Raw genomic sequence first — 21,915 nt, 5'->3', positions numbered from 1 at the left:
TCGGTCCGCTGTGCCGTGTTCTCTTCCTCCGTGGAGCGGGGCGAGGAGCCCGCGTTGCAGCACGGCGGCCGGGTGCGCTGAAGTGCGAGGTGTCGAGGCTCCTACACAGGGAACAAACAGCTCGTAAAGGTGGTGCCCGAAAGCGCCGTTGACCCCCACGCAGCCCTTGTGTTTGCCCTTCTGCCTTCCTCGTGTCGCTTCACGCTGAAGCCGACAGTGTCACAGAGAAGTGGCATTATGTCCCAGTTACCTGGGGAGCTGCCCAGTTGGTCCTGGACGTAGGCGTCCCTGCAGGTACAAAAGCTGACGGAGGTTGTGGTGGGGACAGCCTTCGGGGCAGGAACAGGCCCACCAAGCACTTCGTGAGGATGTAGGCAGCGCTGCTACCGACGGTTGTAAAAATTATTCTTGTGTTCGCCTACAGTAGTTTGGTGTCAGTCTTACACTGCCGTAGCACTGGTGTGGTATCTCATTTAGCTTTCTGTCTTTCTTGATACTGAACGCTTGTGATGACTGTGAATGACAGTTATAAAAGAAACTGTTAGCAGGATAATAGATTTCTTAATATAGACCAATAGAACAGATTATGACTGCATGTAATGAAACCTGGGTAGTGTCGCAATTGGGAGAATGGTGAAATCCCTCTGGAACGCTTTGACTATTCTAACAAACTTTTCTGTTTTCTTAGTTGCAACTTTGTGGTTTTCAACAACAGTTTCCAGATCAGCTTCACTGTTCTTTTTAGATGGCATATATGAATTATTCTGATGCACAGGTAAAAGTTTATTGGTTGTCTGTGGGATGTCCTAAGGACTCGGATATCTGGTCCCCAAATTTATCATTGGGGACTTCAGTATTGTACAACTCAAAAGGTAACTGTTACACCCACAAGAGTGAAAACTAAATGTCAATCTTCTCTATACTAAATTCTCATCTTTCTTGACATCAAGAAATCGAAAGTCTATTTCAAGTACAAAGAGCAGATGTATGACTGTGAGTGGATTAAGTAGCAGGGCAATAGTAGTTTACAGTCTCCTGGTCTGCCAGCTCTTGGAGACTTCACTGCTGCTGAAATGAAGGAGGTATATTTGGTTCTGTGTGAGACACCGCTTCCTCCTTTTCCTCCTATCTTGTGGTGGACTAGAAGGCAACTGTAAAGAAAGTAGCAGAAATTAATGCACTAAAGAGCATTACTCTGCAGGCTTTTTGTCTGGTTTCTTCAGCCCACAGGATGTACATGCTGCTTCTAATAGAGCTCTCTCTTTTCTTGCTGTTTCTGTTCACTGACAAATTATATACTGGCATGGTTTTGTAGATGGGTAAATGGTGGCCATATGGAGGAGTAAAGAATATAGTGGTCTGCCCAGATTCCCTCTCTCTCATTTGCTAATTTGCAGTACAAGTATATATATGGATGTACAGTTCTACATGTCAGGAGGGAGTAATACATCTTTAGGGTTTTATTTCCCTTGTTAAAAATGCAGATTTAATCAGTTTAAATTAAACCTGATGTAAAAACATAATTGATTCCACTGTCCACAATTTACCCATGCAGAAGCACCAGGATGCCTGTGTCAAGAAACTGACCAAAACTCAGTTAAAGACTTTGGAGTTCTCTCCAGACAAAGATCTAAGCAGGTCAGGGCTAGAGTTTTCAGTCTAAATCTGATTTATTTTTTATCCTAGGAGAAAAAAAAAATCCATGATAAATATTTGCCTGCATCACTAGGCACCGCTGCCCTTTTCTGGGGTAGTTCTTCCCCACATGTAGTAAGCTGAATCACCACGGGGGCAGATAAACAAGGTACGGGATAGCTTACTGGGAGTCTTGTCCAGTCTGCCTCATTAGGCCCTCTTGGATTTATTGTGTGTCATGTCTCAGTCTAATTTGACTTCCTTCTCATGCTCTCCTTCTGCTGTGCCTGTGTATCATGCATTTGTTCTGCTGTGTCCCAGACTGCCCCTTGCTCTGATACCTTATTTTTGCTAGACAGAAACAATGAAGCAGCCATACCTGTTGCGCGGTGGGAAGTCACCACGTTGCTGAGCTGTGGTCAGGGCACGTGCCCCTTGGAAGAGCCTGTGACCTCCAAAGAGCCACGCCAGAAGATATTCTCCCTATCTGCAGTACCGTGCAATAGCCCATTTTTCCTCACATGACTCATCTTACCCCTTAGCCTCACAGAGGGGGTGTCAAGAAGGGTGAAGGGCCTTGCTGGGGAGCTTCGTTCCTTAGAGAGCAGCATAAATGGAGGCGGGGATCCTGCACAACTGCAAGAGTAACTTTTTGACTAGTTGCCTCACAGAGAATGTGGAAGTTATATTTCCACTTGAAAGCAGTGGTGAATTAAAATCCAGTTGAGAATCTGTAATGATGCATTTTCAATTCTTTGTGCTGCTAGAGTTTTTTGTAGAACTAAACAGGATGAGGTACACCAAGCCTACTAATCAAATATAGATTAGTGGATTTGTTTATATGTGTTTCCCAGACCTTGGAAGTGAGCCATGCAGAAGAGATAGCATGAAGCTTATCTTGTACTGCATATAGGAAAATACGGCACTTCTTGTATCATGTTTTACCATTACTTCTTGCAATGGAAAAACAGTGGACTAGCAAATTAACTATTCCTGTGCCTCGCTCACATGGTCTTGTCCCATACAAACTGTCCCACTGACTAAGGTGACGGTGGTTTCCAAGAGCAAGTTTATAGTTTTAGAAATTCTGAAAATTTTGAAAACAAGAATTCTTGAAAAGCCAACTGCAAACCAAGTGCCAAATAACTAAGGAGACACTTGGAACATGCCTCTTGGGTCTTCTAGTGCAATCTGCATTAGCTTGGGTCTACTAAGGTCAGTGGCACGGTAGACTGGAATTTTCCACTGACTTTTTTTCCATTAAAAATGAATTTTTATTTGAAGAGAATATTTAATTTGCATCTCAAAATCCTTTAATTCAGGTTAAAGCTGTAACATTCCTTGACAAATGAGAAATAAAGAATATATTTCAAGTTTCAAGCCAAATTTTTGTTGCTTTTTAGGCAGATAAAAGGGTTTGATTTTATTTTTCCCCCACAAAGTGACATTTTTAGCAAGGACTTTTGGAGGAGGCAGAGTATTTCAGGTTGTTTGGTTGTTGGGGGTTTTTTTTGTGAAAATGGTGTACTTTAAAGATCTTCTTGTCAACCAGATTTCACCAGCTGAAAGTAGCTCCATTTAGCAGTGAGTCATTAGGAAAACCTGAAAGATAAGACAATTAAAAGTAACCTATACTGCTTTACTTAAACTTTTTCCGGGCCTTTACTTCAGGGGCGACATTTTCTGTTTCCAATGCAAATAATTTGTCAACAAATAGAACAGCTCATATGAATTAGTAATACCTCCTGCTAGAACATCATGTTACAGGTTACAGCATTTACTAATATAATGCTGTTATTAATATAGTTATTTGCATTTAATTTCAGTGCTGGGGACAATGCAATGCAATAAATCATTTAGTCAGATGGAGTCAGCTCGGTTTTGACTTCACCATGCTTGGAAGGTATTGCATATCTTGTAAGGTGCTCCTTAACAATAGATTTTACTTCTCTGAACTAACATTTTATGTTTTGGAAAGAAGTCGAAGTAATGGTAAAATAGTGCTGTATAGTTCTATAATAGTTCTGGTACAAGTTCTGTAACTGCTAACGTCACTACTGTTTACATGAAAACATTTATAAAAACTAATGCTGCAGCCACAAGTGTTAGCCAGAGTTGTTGCCCAAAATACATAACTGGCCAAATTGTATGCAGTAAGGATTTATTGATAGGTTAGAGAGACAGAATTTGTGGGGAACACACGCACTCGGATACACATACACGCTTCCACCACCATTCTGCTCAGGTGTTAGATAGGTTAACAGTTTCTTGAAGACTGAAGGTTCTTGCAACCAGCAGGCAGGCAAGGAACAAGAGAGAGGGAGAACAGGTATTCTTGGAGAATGGTGTCCTTGAAGAAGACAGGAAGAGCAGGTGGAGGGGGAGAAGGAGAGCATGGGTCCTTGAAGCATGCAGAGGCTACAGGCAGGGTGCTCTGACACCTCTGATGATCCTGTGATTATTCTGCAACAGTGATTTCCATGATGATTGTTGCCCCTAAATTCAGTGTCCTTTTATAAGAAATCTGCATTTCGAGACAGTTCTTAGCTTTTAATCTCTTAGATACATTAAAAAGGAAGCATCCAAAGCAATGAAGCAAGAGGAAAAGATGCATTTCCACTCAAATCCTAAATAATTAGAGTAGCTTTATTTCTCAAGGAGCCTAGCAGCACTAAGTGGGTTCATTTAACTTCACCCTGTCTTTTCAGTATGGATCCTTAAGAGCTGCTAATATTTAGCCAAAATCAGAGAAGTTAGTGCTGAAAGGAAAGCGAGAGGTTCTGTCATTATTGTTGCCTGCACATTAGTTGTTTTTCATTGATGTTTCCATATTGAAGGGGCAGGATGGGGAGTAAATGAATCTGCCTGCTTCCTTTGCTTACGTCTGTTACCTTTAGACATCTGAATTTTAATACATGGATAGTTTTGTTTACTGCTTCCACAGAGGCCAGCAAGAAGCCAGGCAGGCGACCTTCTGTGTGGGAAGCTAGCCTTTGAGAGAGGTAAATTTTCTTACAAACCCAGTGAAAATTACTTGCTTGGATGGAGATGTTAAAAATAGAAAAGGTCAATGAGGACATGATCACCAGTCAGAGAGTTGGGATCCTGCATCATTGTGCACAGAAGTGACATAGTTTGGGTTTTTTTTCCAACATCTGGATTTGTGGATTCATCTAGGGACAAATGCCAAGTGGGGAGTGAGCGGTCTCTCTCCAAAGTCTTTGGTAGCCTATTTTGGAATCGGTAATGCTGTCACTTCAAACATCTTTTCTGTTTTTCTCCTGTTTCCCAGTTAATATTGTGGAGACTGTGCTTCTGATACAGGACCTGTTTTTTTTTTTTTCCTTCTTTAGTTCTAGGTATGTTTTTTTTCTTAGCTAGTCATCTTCTGAAAATGAGGAGTTTCATTTATATGATTACAATGTATGTATAACCAACAACATCTTCTCCCAGGTCTTTTCCCTCCTTGATTCTGCTCATTTCCCTTACCTTGAAATAAATTTGGGTAATTTTATGGAGATCTAAAAATTTGTTGTGGTATAAATGAGGCTTTGAGCTTTCATTATGCAGAATATCAAAGTAGGTGAGCCTAATGGTTCCCTTCATCTTTAAAAGCTGCAGTCAGGGCTGGTTGGAGAGTTTCTATTAAGACTGATTGTAAACAGAATTTGGTTCTCCCCCACAAATTTACTCACAGGAAAGGAATTTCTACATAATTCAAAGTTTTCCTTTTTTAGGCCAGTGGGTGCAGGATTCCTTGTTGTCTGCCTTTGCTGCTCCCCTGAAATTATTTTCATGACACATGCCTTTCAGGCGATCCTGTCGTAGTCCCTCGTAGGAACTCCAGCCTGCCTTGGATCCATCCCTGCATGATTAAGCTCTCCACACCCACCCTGTGGTGCACTAGCTCCTAAGATGAGGAATCATGAGAGATCGTGTGTATCATGAGAGATGTTACCTAGCCAGTGAATTCAGGCTGTGTGGAAGAGAAGAGGCTTTCATGACAAATTTCAATGCCTTTCTGAAGCAAAAGCATGAGACTTGCGTGTTTTTACTTGAAAAGTCAAAATTGGAGGAATGAAGGTCCCATTTTTCACCTAGTTCAGTCCAGGTGTTCATATGCTTAGGTCAGACTTTACAATGCTTCCATGAGAACTTAAAGGGTAATTGTTTTAGTCATAGTAGAGGAAAAAAATATGCATTTTTGGGGGGATGCACAACTTTCTGTCTCTCTTAGTTGTTTTAAGAGTAAGACCTGAAGTTTTACCATGAACGGTCATAAAGTCTTTACAAAATGTCTAAAAGTAACATTGAGGTCCACTGATCTATTCGTCTTTCTCAAGGAATGATACGCTATGCCATTATTTGCGGATTTGTTTGGTCTGTTCTTCCATGATGGCAGTTGCGCTACCTTTGCAGTCAGTGGTTCAGTGCTCTACTTTCTTTATCATTGGATGGTATTTCACATCTAGCTTGTCTGCCATGTTGCAGCACAAGAGTGTTGCTTCTTGTGTATTGTGTTACGTGTGTAGGGAGTATTTTTCTCCAGTCCTGTTTCTAGCAAACTTGCACATACTCGAGGATGGTTATTGTGCTCTCTTTCGTCTTAGCAGTCCCATTCTTTTGTCCTTCTCTATAGGTGCTGCTTTTTTTGATTCTTGATTTTTCTTTGACGTGTTTCCATGGTGGGCCACTTGGCTTTAATTGATCTAAATAAACTATAACTGTCCAGATTAAATGGAAAGGATTCTACAACAGGGTTCACTGTCTAATTGGATCAACGCTTGTCCAAGGGCAGGGCACAGTAATGGGGAACAGAATGACTTCTTTCACCAGGCTTGTGCCAACTTAAAATAATTGTGGTGGTACATTTTAGCAGCTTTAGAAGCTTTTCAGCGTAATTAACTAACTCTGACACTAAGTAAGTTCTGAAGAGGTCCCTGTTCATTTGTCAGGCATACTACAGAACAGCTGCAGGTTATTTTAATAACGATAATTTGGTTGTAGGAAAATGTATTTCTTGTAGCAAAAGTACGCAATCTAATTTTTATTTGCCAGCGTTTGTAAAACATAAATGTTATCTCTTATGAGAGTATTTTGTATAAATCCATGGTGACCTCAGTATTAAGTAAGCTTACTACATTTTTCTGCTGATGATTCATGTTTTAAAGTGTGCTGCAGAAAGTTTGTACCTATAGACAGATGCTAAAAAAAAATATTTTACTGAAAACTAGAAACTCGGAGACATGAATGCAGGTAAAACAGCTCTGTAAGTTTTTAACGACCACAATTAGGGAGAATGGGGTTGTCACCAGGCATGACTTATGAAATCTGTGGATCAACAGTGCTCTGTATCTCCAGAATTTGGTGATTTACAGTACACCTGACTGGAAAATCATGATGACAATGTCATTTGAAATACTAACAGTGACCTGCCTTTTGCAGACCGGTCCAAAAATACCTCGTGATTAATCATCTGTAAACACTCATAAAGCCACATCCTTGTTTAGTATTATTTGGAGCTATGCTTGTTTGCATTGGCTCATGATACGGCCTATTTTGCATAGTGAAGTGTTTGTAGCTAAAAGAATGGAAATCAAAGGTCTTAATAGAATAGAATAGTCTTTTGCATTTTCAAGCCATTTCGTTTCTGAAGGAGATGGATGAGTGAATGGAATACCTATGTTATTTAAAACTAGCCTTGGAATAATTACTTTGCTGATCCAGTAACGTGGCGCAAATTGCAGTTCTAATCTTTTGCTTTATTACCAGCATTTGCAAAGTGTCAGGACACTCTAGGAATTATGATGAACTGTACCAGCTTTGGAAGCTGCCATAAGGATTAAGAATTCTAGTGTATGCTCTAATTTAATTTTCTGCTATATTCAAGACACTTGCTGTGTAGCAGGTTTTTATGATGTGTACGAAAGGTGGGGCAACTTGTAAGAAGGTAAGGCTCCTGTGATGCACACATGACTTCATTTTGTGGTATGGAAGTATTTAGAAAGGAAGCATGGTGACGTTTTCTGAATTGTATCTGTACTGTTTGCTAAATGTAAACAGCTTTATCAAACTGCATATAGTGCCTTTTTGCTCCACCATTTTTAATCTGTTTTCATATTTCTGTTCTTTCCCATGCAATTGGCTATCTATTGCTTGCACAGTTTTTCTTTTTTCTTTTTCTTAAGGAAGGCTAATGAACTTTGCAGAGACCACAGGGTCTAGCAGCACCTACTATCATGATTAGCTTGGCCTGTTCCTGCAGCTGTGGGCTTTTGAGAAATTGTTGAGAAGTGAAAAAGAAAAGAGAATCTATTATATCCAATACACTTGGATTCTGGGTCAGATCTTGTCAAGACCATCTTCAGGCTGCACTTGTCCCACTGATTTTTGGTATTCTTAAACCTGCTTTTAAGTTACTGTCACAGCAAAGTTGAAACTGATGGCCTGATTTTGATTACCTCATACACTGGTGTCAGTCAAAAACAAGCTGCATTGAAGTAAGTGAAGTTTAGGTGTGTAAAAGCAGTATGGAAGGAGAATCTCACCCAAACTATTATACCACTGTAGTCTGAATGTGGCTTGCAGTGGCATTTCCATCTGATCCACTTGCAGGTGGCTATATAGAGTCAGGGCAAAGATTCATCTAGCTCATACACTGTTTTTGAGACTGTCTAATATTGGAAACATCAGGAAAGGGATCAAGAAACAGGGCAGTTATGGAGTGATCTTTTCCTTTGTGTATCTTCCCAGCTACTGATGCTTGGTCAGACTTTCTGAGCTAGAAATTTTCCTCCTAAGAGAAAGACTATAGCTGTTCAGGCAGCTGTCATAGCCAAATGCCCCTTGTTATGTCTGACCTATATTCCCTATGACAGCATTTCCTAGCCTTGTTCATTTTCCAGGGCCTGCCTGGCTGCTGGCATGGGTGCTCTGGCAGGCTTCGGTGCCTTTTGGGGTGCGGAGCGCAGTGAGCCCCAGCAGAGGGGCTTACCCGCCGCAGCAGGCAGCGAGGGGTGCCGGTGCCTGCATGCTGTGTGCTGGCGGAGGGGCAGCCTCTCGGTTCAAATAGCTGCTCTCAGGGTTTATGAAGCACCCTTGACTGCCATATGTTAAAACTGAAGTAAGACCCGTTCTGAGAAGGAGTTTCCTAAAGTGGGATGGTATTGGGTGTAGCCATCCTTTGCCTTCTCTCAGAATGTTTTTTCTGCTGCTGCTTGTAACTCTGCTTTAGGAAGGATTTTGACAGCTAAGTTCTTTGATCATTAAGCCAAAATTATTTCTGCTTTGAGAGTATTTGAACAACAGTCCTGGGATGATTGCAGTTGCAAAAGAGAGCAAGGGAGAGAGAGGAAAATTTACCTATGTTTGCAGATTTTTGCCATATGGTTTCAGAGACGGGGTGGGCGATTTGCTCATCAAAGTCCTAGTTTGGTTTGAAGTCAATGGCCTGTTTACAGTGCTTTTATACTTACATGCAACATGGGAAGTTCAACAGCCTGGCCCATAGCTACTGGAGAAATAAATCACTTTGTCGTGGAAAGCCACTGCAAGCTGCAAGTGTGACAAACTGTACATCTAAGAAGTTCTTGAAAGATGCTGTGTTTTAAGGGGTATAAAGCACTGCCAGGTTTGAACTTAAGCATAGAATAAAGCAGACTCCGGCTGAGTTACTCTGTCCATGTGACCAGAGCCTTTTCTCCTTAAGAACTTGAGTAGACAAGCTAAAGTTTTTGTTTCCTCAGATTCTACGTTCACATCCATGCAATGCCAAAGCCTGTACTCTGAAGACAACATACATTTCAGATTCAAATAATTCTCACTGGCCTCTGTTGGAGTGGTTCCAGATTGTGCCAGTCATGCTGGATCAGAATCAGGCCATGTTCCTTTATAATAGTCAAATGCCTCTCAAAGTACTTCACCTGTTAAAAACTATCAGACAAATCTGTGGCTACTTCAGGTAGACCTATTTAGAAAAACAGATACAAAGTCAAGTTGTTGCACGTCATCTGAGCCCTGGTAACTCTACACATGTTCTTAGCCTGTCACAAATACACAGTACCTCAGTGAAATAGACTTTCTCTGCTTGGTTCACCCACATGATAATGAGTTAAGATCATACAGGGAGTCTTACAAACATCAGGTGAGGCATGATAACCCATGCTTTGTCAATAGTGCCTTTGAGTCCATAGGCTTTTGGGAAAGCCTGCTCCTTTTGTATTGATAGCTGTGTGTTGTACAATTGTACACGTTTGGAGAGGGAAAACTATTTACATCTGACCTCCTAGAATGAATTTAAGATCAAATTATAGCCAAACATGAATATATACAAATATTTTCATGCAGGGGCTATAATGCAAATTTTCACAGAGGCTCTTTAGAATGTGATTAACTTATGAAGTCTTCCCACCAAGTTCACTAGCAATTAGTTCTCCTTCACAGGTGAAAGTCAAAGCCCTAAGTAATAAGGATTAATCTAAGGAAATGTTTCAGAATTTCATAATCAGTTATCTTCTCTTAATTTTACTTAACTGATTTAAACACCATGATCCATCATGTTCTGTCAGTCACCAATTACCTTTCATTCTATAGCCATCATATGAACTGTATTCCAAAGCACTGGATGCAAATTGTAATATGTGGTGTTAAGATGATCAGAGTCAAAAGGATACCAGTTGAATACTTGTAGTGACTTTAAATTATATTTTCCTTTACCCGTATTTCTTGTGTTTTCTTGTTCACGTTAATTGATCGTCTGTATTTCTTGTTAAACTGGCTGATTTTGCTTTGAGATTCCTTTTCAGAGCTAGTTTTGTCTTCTTCTCTCAGACTCCCTGCTCCTCGTTCATCATCCCATTTGCAGTGTCTTTAGTGCAGCCCATCAAGGGTAGGCATTTTCAAAAAGCTTTTTCTTCTTCTAAGCTTTAGTGCCTAATTAAAGAGATGGTTGCTAAGAGATTGTGGAAAGCATCATTAGAGGGTCTGATTTGCTCTTTTCCTTACCTTCCATGCACAGGTTTCAGATCAGAATTTATGAGTAAATGGGATAGCAGCATCCCAAAATATTCTGTGCTGAGATTGTGACAATGGACAGAATACAAGGAGACTGTGCCAGTCCTGTGCCACCAGGAGATGCAGAGAGGAGTAGGACTGGAGAACAAGACCCAGGACTAACTGTGTTGGGAAAAGCACGTGAGTTCTTTCAGATTTGTGATCTGGAAGGCAAAGGCTTCATCACTCGTCAAGACATGCAGGTAAAACAAAACTGGCTATGTGAAATGCACAATGAGAGAAGCTCCTAACACCCTTAATGAGTTGAGATGGATTAATTTAGAGTTAAAAATTGTAACACCCTCCTGATAACTTTAAAGAGATATGTAGGATTTTGAAATACTTTCTTTGAAGTCTTACGTAATGCTTGCATTTGTTTTCCAGAAAAAGAAACAAAAAAGTGGAAAATCAAAATAAGTGAAGTTTAAAAAAATGCCCCAGGAATTTAATTCCGTTCTCATGGAGAGATTTGAAACTCCAGTGAATTCATTACTTTGCAATTTGCCACAGTATCATGAATGTATTCAGTCCACCAATTTTATCTTTCTGTTTTTTTCAGCAGAGTTATGTAAATAAAGTCTTTCAGTCTGGTTTCAGCTGCCAGACAATGGTGAACTCTCAGCTGGATCACATATATGTGTAGGAAGTATAGAGGAACAGTATTTTAGCATTATTCAGTGTTCACAATAATCTTACCAAATTGTTCTTCAATTGTTTGAGGAGCCAAAATCAGATCTGCTGAAAGTGTTGATGGAAAAAAAGCAGCTGTATAACAAAATCTTTTGAAAATGGGATTGGGTGCATATTGCAAAAATGATAAGATGATTTGAACCAGTATGTGGCAGAAAAACGAGAATGTACTCATGCTTGACGCGCAAAGCATAATTTCAGTCCATTTGAACTTCAGTAATTACGGATGAAATAGAATTGGGAAGCGGTAGCAAAATAAATTCAGTGCAAACTACCAACGGAGGCATCTAATACAAAATTTAGAAACCTTCCATATTCTCAGAAACAAAGATATGTCTGTACATAGGAAAATGCAAGCGAAACACTTAACTATCTACGTTGGAAAAGCAAAAACCTCATAGTAAACTGCTCAGGTTACTAACTCAAGAACTTTCTGCGCAGTTGTGTGTTGGTGATTGTTGTGATGACCCGTGCTAATTCTGCAAAGTTGAAAAAAGATAGGAGTGCAGATGCTTGCTCTGCTGTAGGCTTTACCAACATACATTATCTCATTGAAGTAACTGAATGCAAACAAATATGTTGTTAGTGATAATTTTGGTAAATCCAGACCCATAGAGAATTTCATGGATTATAATTTTATTGTCTTTCCAAAAAATGAATGGCATATATTTTCACCTAGTGGAAGACCCATATATGTATATGTATGTATGTGTATATAAAAAGTTTTAATATCTGTTTTCGCAAGGAATGTAAAAACATTTATTTCTCTTTTATTCTAGGTTTTATGCTTAGAGTGCTAATAGATTTATACTTCAGGTTCTAAAACAAATGTTGCAAAAAATGCAGTAGCAAAAGGGTTGCAAAGAACGGATAAAGTACATTTCTTCTATTTCACCATGAGTATTTGTTTACCATATTTGACAATGTCAGTATGTATCTAAGTGTCTATTTAAATACAGAAATAAGGGTGCTCAGAACACTTGAGGAGATGTTTCTTTATATTACAAATACAGACCTTTTGAAGATACTGGATTATCCTTATTCCACTCAACACTGTAGGAAACCAAGAGTAATTCAGCTGAAATCAATGCAGTTCCATTGACAAAAAAACTGGCATGAGACCCATCTCCTCCATTTGACTTTACAGTAATTTAGTGACAGTGAATAAAAATTATGAACGGAAGTCTTTTACGTCAATTCCAGTGATTCAGAAACCCTGATTCTTTGAAGCCAGTGATAGCTTTCTCATTGTCCCATCTCCCTTGTAATTCAGTAGTGGATTAATAGAGATTTATGTGGACACCAGTGACAGTAATCATCTGCAGTGTTTTCTAATGGATTTGGTACCCATTATTTTATTAATATATGATATAATGGTGTTTTATACTGAACAACGGTACCTGAGACACATACTCTTACAGTTATTCATTATGCTTGATTAGAATGACTAGTTAACTAGAATCCCTGTTTTGCAAATGTGAGTTTGAAATCAGTATAGTTGACTTTGCACTTTTCATGGTGTTCACTCCCTGTAGCAAGGATATAAATCAATGAAGTAAATCGGTTTTTTTCCTTAAAAGGTACCAAGCGTTGATCACTTTTGCATCCCGCTGTTAGTTCAGTACTACTTACCATTAATGAACCATTGCTTCAAATACAAGATGCTAACGTTAAGCTTTTTAATCTTTAGTCATGTGATATGAGGCGTGATGAGGGAGTGCTGAGTATCTAAAAAACACCGAGTATCTAAATCCAATTAACTTCAGTGGAACAGATCTTGCGAACAAAGTTTTCTGATGTGTCTATAATATAGTAATTATATTAAAGGTTTAGTCCTCCCTGATGATATTATGCTGTTTATTTTGAGATTATGTTAATACTGTTTTTTTGGAATTTTTCATTCCATTTCAAAATATCAAATGTGCTCAACTTTCAAACAAACAACAGGTTTTCTGATATTGCAAGAAAGCAAATTCTACCTGAGATGTGAAACCACAGCTTTGCACTTTGGGCCTTGAGGTTATCATGAATAATGAGAATTAGTGTTGCAAAATGTTTTGTTTTAATGTGTGTGGCAGAACTGGGCTCAGATCTTGCTCTTAGCTATTTGACCTCCGTCTTTTTTATTTAGCAGAGTAAAAGAATTACAATTACAGTAAAACCATCAGGGCCAGATTTAAAGAAAAAAAATTTTTTTCTTTTATGCCTGTCTTTAGATTCTTAGGAAAAAATAAGTGATTTTGTGGAGCTGGTTTCATGAAGTTTTGTCTTTTTTGGTGTAAGCATACTGCATGTCAGAAGTAGACAGTCATGAACTACATTTAACTAATTACAGGAGCAGCAGGTTTGCTCCTTGGACCATGCAGGCTTCTTATTTATTTATTTACTTACACATTTTAAAGCAGCTTTAATTAGGACAGTATACCCTCTTATAATGGTCTTGTTTAGAGAGTCTCTTGCTTGATCTCATGACGTGGAAGGAACTAGGCATACAGTTCTGCTGCTGAGTTTGTCCAGCTGCATGATAAGGCATTTCACCAATATAATCAGGCCATTTCACCAGGATGCTGAGACTCCACCTCAAGTTATACCTCTTCCCTGTGTGATTGGAATCTGTGTCACAAGGGGATTGTTCTCACTGCTTTGTCGTAAAGGATTCATGAAGGCAAATAATGAGGTCAGAAAAGCAAATCTCCCTCAGCTGATGTTGTTTTACTCTGTGATGTATTTGAATTTTCACTCTGGTAAACAAAAGGACCTATCCTTCTGTATTAGGATGTTCTGTAGGATCTAGTCTTCCTTTCATTCCGTAGTAGCGGGTAAAGTTGCTGTATGTTTTGTCATTCCAGAGACTGCATCCTGAGTTACCCCTTAGCCTGGAAGAGCTTGAAAAAGTTTTTGTTACATTGGATGCTGATGGCAACGGCTCACTTACCCCAAAAGAGTTCACCACAGGCTTCAGTGAGTTTGGAAAGCATGTCTCCTGTATAGAGCTTTATTCATATTCTATACTCGCCACATCAGTAAAGCAGCATTTTATCTTAACAGTACACTTAACGATGCACACAGGGAGACAAACTATTCCCTAGATATAGCAGATATATGTCACAGATGAAGAAGTGGTCAAATTATGTCGATAAATAGACAAAGGCCTCCAGGGTCTTTCTCTCCTGTGTATAATGGCAAGCCATGGCACAATATGAGACATATGATGTAACCATCTGAATTACACCCGTTTTAAGCCGTGGAGTACATCTATGAACAAATTTTGGAAAATTTCCCTTGAGGGGAAAAAAATCTTGTGTTTTATTTTGTAACAGGTCATAAGACCTGAGAGATAATTAAGATTATCTCTAAGATTAATGTAAGACAATGTTGAAAATGTGTTAATAACCACTATCGTTATAGCTGTGGGAATGTTTTCTACAACAAATTAATTCTTCAAGTGATGTTAATTCATTTCAAAACAAAACAGGATGAGGCAATTATTATTACTGCATGATGGGAGCTGATAAGTTCTTTGTAACTGCCTGCTTTGCGCTCTTACTGTCATGTTCTCTGTGTTTGTGAAAGCGTTGTTTTCTTCCTAACCATGAGGTTCCAGATAAGATGACAATGTTAGTGAGGCTGTGTTTGGTTGTTTACGCAGAATCAATTTTGCAATTAAATTTTAGCTCTGCTGACTATAAGCATCAGGTTTAAGCATTTTCTCTAGAAAACGGAATCTCTTCTCTGTGTGAATTGTAATGTTAAATCTCCATTTAAACACTATGTATTGGCCCAGCAAACAGGACCTTCATTTTTGTTTGCAAATCGTCAGTCATTTGAAATTTTAATTCTCTCATGTCCCACCTCTCCCATTTTAGAGCTAGATCAAGTATCTTAATAAAGAGTTTGCTTTAATCTGCAAATTGCCATTATTGAGAAATGAAATAATGTATTATTGCTTTACTTTTCATAAGTAAATTATACATGTTTCTTAGTTAAATGAAGATTATTTTCATAAGTAGTCCCTGCAAAACCAAAATTTTGTGTTAAGGGAGGTTGTAAGTGACTGTCATCTCCAGAGCCTGGGAATTCCTCCTGCCCAGCTGCTGGAGCCCAGTCCAGAGACCCAGATGGATGTGGCCGCTGCTTTCCTGATTGCAGGTTCAACTGGTAGTGAAATTAAACGTGTATCCCAGAGACACCCACACAGACACACAAAGGACATGGGCACAGCAGGCTACACAGACTGCCACAGACAGGGTACTGCCTTCTGAGGCACCTATGTGTAGGATTCACGTAAAACATAAGGGTAGACAGTGTAAAGCATGCTACGTTTTAACCTGCTACACAGGATTGACAGGTATTTTCTAGGGATCCAGGCTACGTAATCATACATTTGGCTATGTACATTCGGTGATGATATTGGCATTCCTAGTAGAAGCAGAAGCTATACAAGATAAAGGCTGCTTTAGAAAACTAGAGAATGGAGAAAGCAGAGTAGTGTCTGGATAAAACTTGTACTGCACCAATTAGCATGGGATGAATCCTGTTCATATTTCTAAACGGTAGCAAATCTGAAATTTACTGTAACATCTTTTTGCAACATAGTCTATTGTCTCTGTTATCAACATACTCTGCTGGGTGCTATGAGAAAAAATGCAAGATAGAGTTCATAAAACCACAAAACCACACCAGTATTTCTGTTTCCTTGGGTCGATGGTAACCTCTGTACTAGAATTTAGAATATAACCAAAGATCCTCTGCAGAAAATCACAATACCCCTTTTGCCTAGATTCCTTAAAAATTCTGACTTGCAAATGTTCAAATATAATAGCTGGCACATTTAGAATTTGATGGAATGTATCTGGTCTTCACCAACTGAGCACAAGTGCATTGATTGTTCACATGGCAGTTTCGCTTCTGCATCCTCACTGTACAGCTACTGTACTTCTTTCTTCGTTTCTTTTTATGGATGTAGCTAAAAAGCCTTGTAGCTGTTTGGTATAGTATATTTTGCAGGTCACGATGTTTTTGGGTCTCTTGTCTGTATATATATCCTTTTTATCTCCAAGTTGTAGCTTTCTTTTTTTTGGTCATTGTATTCATTGTAGGACCTCAGCTTACCTCTTTTTTGAGGTCAGTATTGATACAGTCAGATCTGAAGCCAGATTAGATACGGTCAGATCTTTTCTACATACGTGTCCCCTCCACACCCTCCCACTTTGAGATACGAGTTCAGATAGTTTTGCACTTTTGATTCTAAGATAGTTTCAGGCTTCACCTGTTTGTTAATTTACTTGAACCCTTCAGACCAGTTGACTTCAGTAATACCTATTCTTGCTTAGCCTCATGTTTAATTTAAACTGAATCAAGTCATTTGTCAATCCATGGTTATTTCTTCTAATCAGTTCTTCTATAGTGTTCTCAGCACTTACTAGAGCAAATACAAGGTAACATCATGTGTTGTTGGCTAGTGAAAAATTGTTGAGAAAGTCTCCTGACTTTCCTTAAAGTCTTTCATGACTATGATGGGGTGTCAATAGCCAGGAATGTCAGCATCACAAAATGGTTGAGGTTGGAAGGGACCTCTGGAGGTGATCTGGTCCAACCTCCCTGCTCAAGCAGGGACACCTCAGGCCAGTTGCTCAGGGCTACGTCCAGATGGCTTTTGAGTATCTCCAACGAGGGAGACTCTGCAACCTCCCTGGGCAACCTGTGCCAGTGCTCAGTCATCCTCACAGTAAAAAAGTGTTTCCTGATGTTCAGATGGAACCTCCTGTGTTTCCGTCTGTGCCCATTGCCTCTTGTCCTGTCACTGGGCACCACCACAGAAAAGAGCCTGGCTCCATTCTTTTTGCACTCTCCCTTCAGGTATTTACATACATTGATTATATCCCTGAGCCTTCTCATCTCTAGGCTAAACATTCCCAGCTCTCTCAGCCTTTCCTCATATGAGAGATACTCCAGTCCCTTAATCATCTTCTTGGCCCTTTGTTGGACCCTCTCCAGTATGTCCATGTCTCTCTTGTACTGGGAAGCCCTGAACTGGACACAGAACTCCAGGCGTGGCCTCCCCAGTGCTGAATAAAGGGGAAGGATCACTTTCCTCCACCTGCTGCCAACACTCTGTCTAATGCCGCTGAGGATACCATCAGCCTTCTTTGCAGCAAGGGCACATTGCTGGGTCCTGTTCAACCTGGTGTCCACCAGGATACCTTTTCTGCCAAGCTGCTTTCCAGCCGGGTGGCTCCCAGCACATACTGGTGCATGGGGTTGTTCCTCCCCAGGTGCAGGACTTTGCACTTTGCCTTGTTGAACTTCATGAGGTTCCTGTCAGCCCATTTCTCCAGACTGTTGAGGTCCCTCTGGATGGCCACACAACCTTCTGGTGTATCAGCCACTCCTCCCGGTTTGGTGTCATCTGCAAACTTGCTTAGGGTGCACTCTGCCCCATCATCCACGTCATTAATGAAGATGTTAAATCGGACTGGATCCAGTATTGATCCCTGGGGTACATGCTAGTCACCGGCCTCCAACTAGACTTTGCACTAATGATCACCACCCTCTGAGCACAGCCATTCAGCCACTTTTCAATCCACCTCACTGAATGCTCATCCAGCCTGTACATCAACAGCTTCTCTATAAGGATCTCATTGGAGGCCTTACTCAAGTCCAGGTAGACAATATCCACAGCTCTCCCCTCATCTACCAGGCCAGTCATTTCATCATAGAAGTTTATCAGTTTGGTCAAGCATGACTTCCCCTTGGTGAATCCGTGCTGACTACTCCTGATGATTTTCTCATCCTTAACATGTCTGGAAATGGTTTCCAGGATTAGGTGCTCCACCACCTTCTCAGGGATCAAGGTTAGGCTGACTAGCCTGTGATTCCCTGGGTCTTCTTTCTCACCCTTCTTGAAGATTGGAGTGACATTTGTTTTCCTTCAGTCTTCAGGCACTTCTCCCAGTCACCATGGTCAATCTAAGATTATCAAGAGTGGCCTCACAGTGACATCTGCCACCTCCCTCAGCACTCCTGGGTGCCTCCCATCAGGGCCCACAGACTTACAGATGTCTAGTTTACTTAAGTATTCCCTGACCTGATTGATCCTCTTCCACCAAGTGTACATCTTCCTTGCTCCAGCCTTTCTCTCTGATCTCTGGGACATGGGATTTCTGAAGGCCAGTCTTGCTAGTAAAGACTGAGGCAAAGCTGGCATTCAGTACTTTTGCCTTTTCCATGTCCTGTGTATCCAAGTCCCTCATCTTGCTGAGGGACACATTTTCCCTAGTCTTCCTTTTGTCTCCTAAATACTCAGCCTTTTTTTTTTTTTTTTTTTTAAACATCCTTGTCCAGGTGCAATTCTGTTTGGTGTTTAGCTTTCCTAACTTCTTCGCTGCATGCCCAGACAATGTTTCTGTGTCCCTCCCAGGTTACCAGTCCTTGCTTCCACCCTCTATGTGCTTTCTTTTTGTGTTTGAGTTTGGCCAGGAGCTCCTTGTTCATCCATGCAGGCCTCTTGGCATTTTTGCCTGGCTTCTTATTCATTGGGATGGAGCTCTCTTGAGCTTGGAGGAGGTGATCCTTAAATATTAACCAGCTTTCTTGGGCCCCTCTTCCCTCTAGGGCCTTATCCCAAGGGACTCTTCCAAGCAGATCTTTGAAGAGGCTGAAGTCTGCTCTCCTGAAGTCCAGGGTTGCGAGCTTGCTTTTCACCCTCCTCCCTGCCCTCCAGATCCTGAACTCTATCATCTCATGGTCAATGCAGCCAAGGCTTTCTTTTGACTTTCACATTCCCAACAAGACCTTACTTGTTGGTGTGTATGAGGTCCAGCAGAGCACCTCTCCATTGGCTCTTCTATCCCTTGGAGGGGGAAGTTATCATCAATGAACTCCAGGAACCTCCTGGTTTGCTTATGTCCTGCTGCGTTGTCCCTCCAACAGATGTCAGGGTGGTTGAAGTTCCCCATGAGGACCAGGGCCTGTGAATGTGGGGCTGTTCCTATCTGTCTGTAGAAGGCCTTATCCACTTGTTCTTCTGGTCAGGTGGCCTGCAGCAGACACCCACTATACTGTGCCCTTTGCCTGTTCTCTCTTTAATCCTAACCCATAAGCTCTCCATCAGCTCCTTTTCTGTCCTCACACAGAGCCCCATGCATTCCAGCTGCTCTCTCACATAAAGGGCAACTCCCCCTCCTCGTCCTCCATTCCTGTCCTTCCTAAAGAGCCTGTATGCTTCTGTTACCTAATCAGAAAGTAACTCCTGAAACACACAAAGTATGTTTAGAGAGGAGACATTGCTTTATTCTGCGCAGGGTGCAGGGTGGAACATTTCCACAAATCAAGCACACCTACTGCGGCTTTCAATCCATACTTAGACACTACAGTTAAAACACCATGCCTATCTAATGCATATGTTCTGCCTAACTATTGCATATTCATTACGTTGAGCAAGGATGACATGTTGTTCTCTTGAGCAATCATCCCAGAGTCTTCTACGCCTGTGTGGTGGTCTCTGGCGGTCTTCGGTGGTCGTTTGGGGAAGAATACCCCTTCTGGATGCGGAAAGAGGATGTATGTCCTTAATTAGGAAGTCTGTGACTCTTCAAGCATCCTCTATTGCAAGCAGAATCTTAAAACTAGATAAGCTTTACCTTGAGTACACATAATCTAAACAGTCCTTGAATAGCAAACATACCACACTTCTCATGTTTTAGTTGGTTTTTTTTAAACTATCTCTGCCTTCTTAATTGTTAATCAGTCTTTTGAAGACTTGAGGCAACACCTCCATTGCAACACTCCAGTCATGGGAGCCATCCCATCATGTCTCCATGATCCAATCTTTCTGTTATTAATAGAAATAACCCAAATAGATGGAAGAAACTGCTGTAGGGGTCAGGTTTAGAGGAATTAAAGTGCATGTGAGTCAAATGGAGGGAAATAAGTGTTAATAAAGTGTAGCTTTCTATATGCAGTTTATGCAGGAATTTGAGGTGTGCCTTTGGTCATGCACTAAAAGGAATGTTAAAATAGGAGATACATTTAATCAGTACCAATGCTGTGGTTATTTTAGATTTCTAACTTCTGTTTAAGCATATCAAGAAATAAGGCCACAACATTTATAAAGTGCTTGTTGCTGCAGTTTTGTCTTTTGTTCATGGAGGTCTGAATTTTTTCAGTATGTTTGTGAATTTTGAGGTGAGTGATTTACTGAAGGATAGACATCAGGCTGGGGACAAAGTCAGGCATAGAACTCAGGGATCCTCTTGCCATGCCTCATCCTTTTGTTGTTTCATTATACTCCCTTTTCTTGTAAAGAACTGTAGGTGTTTCCCTCACAAATTATATTTACTGTAAAATTTGATCTTTAGTATGTTGCTCTTCAATGACACTGCTTCTTATAGTAATTTCTGAAAATGCTAATGTGTGTAATTTCTAATTCTTAGGCCAGTTTCTTTTGGGGCAGATTGCTTTGAATAATGAGATGATGCAGCAATCAGAAGGTGAAGCAGCCTGCCCACTTAAATGCAAAGAGACCATAAGTGATGATGAGGATGAAGAATTCCAGTTCTCAAATCTGATGGATCGGCTTGGCGCCAAAAAGGTTTTGGATGAGTGAGTCTTCGCAGCAATAGTAATAGACTGTAAAATCTTTTATGATTCAGCTCTGGGTTTGATTTTAATGGAATCCAAGGTGAATGACATGAACCAAGGCTGCTCAGTAACACAGTGATTCTTTAAAAATTAATTTTCTTGGTTGTCAGAGATGATAAAATGCCATTCAACCAAAATTTCCAAGAGCAAAGCTATGTTACTGCAGGCATATGAAACATGTGCTTGTGCCATATGAAAGCTGTACCATTAACCCACTGATGCACCATGGGTTTTGAACACAGATAATTATATCCACAGATGCCACTGATTTTCAGTCAAACAGTGCATGGTGACTGCTTTTTTGGCAAGGGCTGTGTTTAAAGTGTACCAGTTAACCTTCAGAAAGAGCATTTTCTCCCCTTTTTCTGCTTTTTCTCCCCTTTATGCATAATTGCATGTTGTGACTGCTCTGATAATGCTACTGCAAAAACTGCTCTAAGAGCTTCTTGTGTGTTGGCCTGACATTCATTGGTCAATCACAATGAACGTTATAGATCAAAAAACGCACGGGGCAAAAATGGGAGAGAATCTGGACAGAGAGTAGGAAAGTTTAAGAAATGCATCAGTGATCCTTACCATGAAATAAAAGTGCTCATCAGTGCTTCTTTTCACCTGACTACCTGTTACAGGAAAGAGTTGATTGTCAGTCATCCTGAAAGGCTTTCATTATGAAGAGATTTTTGTCACCCACTTTTTCTATCCTTATCCTTGTTTTGTCCTTTAAATATAGCACTCTGCTGGCTAGGTTCAGACTTACAATGCACATGGAAGAGAATGAATCAGGAAGAAACAAACAAAAGTTGTTCAGGAGAATTTTGGCAAAGTATTAAAAAAACCATTATCATTCACAGTAGAACATATTTTTTCAGTATCTGCTGAACAGATTTGGAAACAAAA

At 40.4% G+C, this 21,915-nt stretch overlaps 1 protein-coding gene across 1 annotated transcript in view; it reads left to right on the top strand.

The window, feature by feature from the left end:
• Window positions 1–21,915, top strand: part of CRACR2A (calcium release activated channel regulator 2A) — a 62,926-nt gene that overhangs the window by 629 nt on the left and 40,382 nt on the right. The window contains exons 2-4 of the mRNA XM_069806694.1: window positions 10,652–10,889; window positions 14,226–14,337; window positions 20,811–20,979. Of these exons, the coding sequence (XP_069662795.1) occupies window positions 10,722–10,889; window positions 14,226–14,337; window positions 20,811–20,979 (449 nt within the window). The 5' untranslated portion in view covers window positions 10,652–10,721. The remainder of the gene's footprint in view (window positions 1–10,651; window positions 10,890–14,225; window positions 14,338–20,810; window positions 20,980–21,915) is intronic.

The sequence above is a fragment of the Haliaeetus albicilla genome, chromosome 19 (genome assembly GCF_947461875.1).
Source record: "Haliaeetus albicilla chromosome 19, bHalAlb1.1, whole genome shotgun sequence".
Lineage (NCBI taxonomy): Eukaryota > Metazoa > Chordata > Aves > Accipitriformes > Accipitridae > Haliaeetus > Haliaeetus albicilla.
This window is presented reverse-complemented; position numbering and strand designations above follow the sequence as displayed.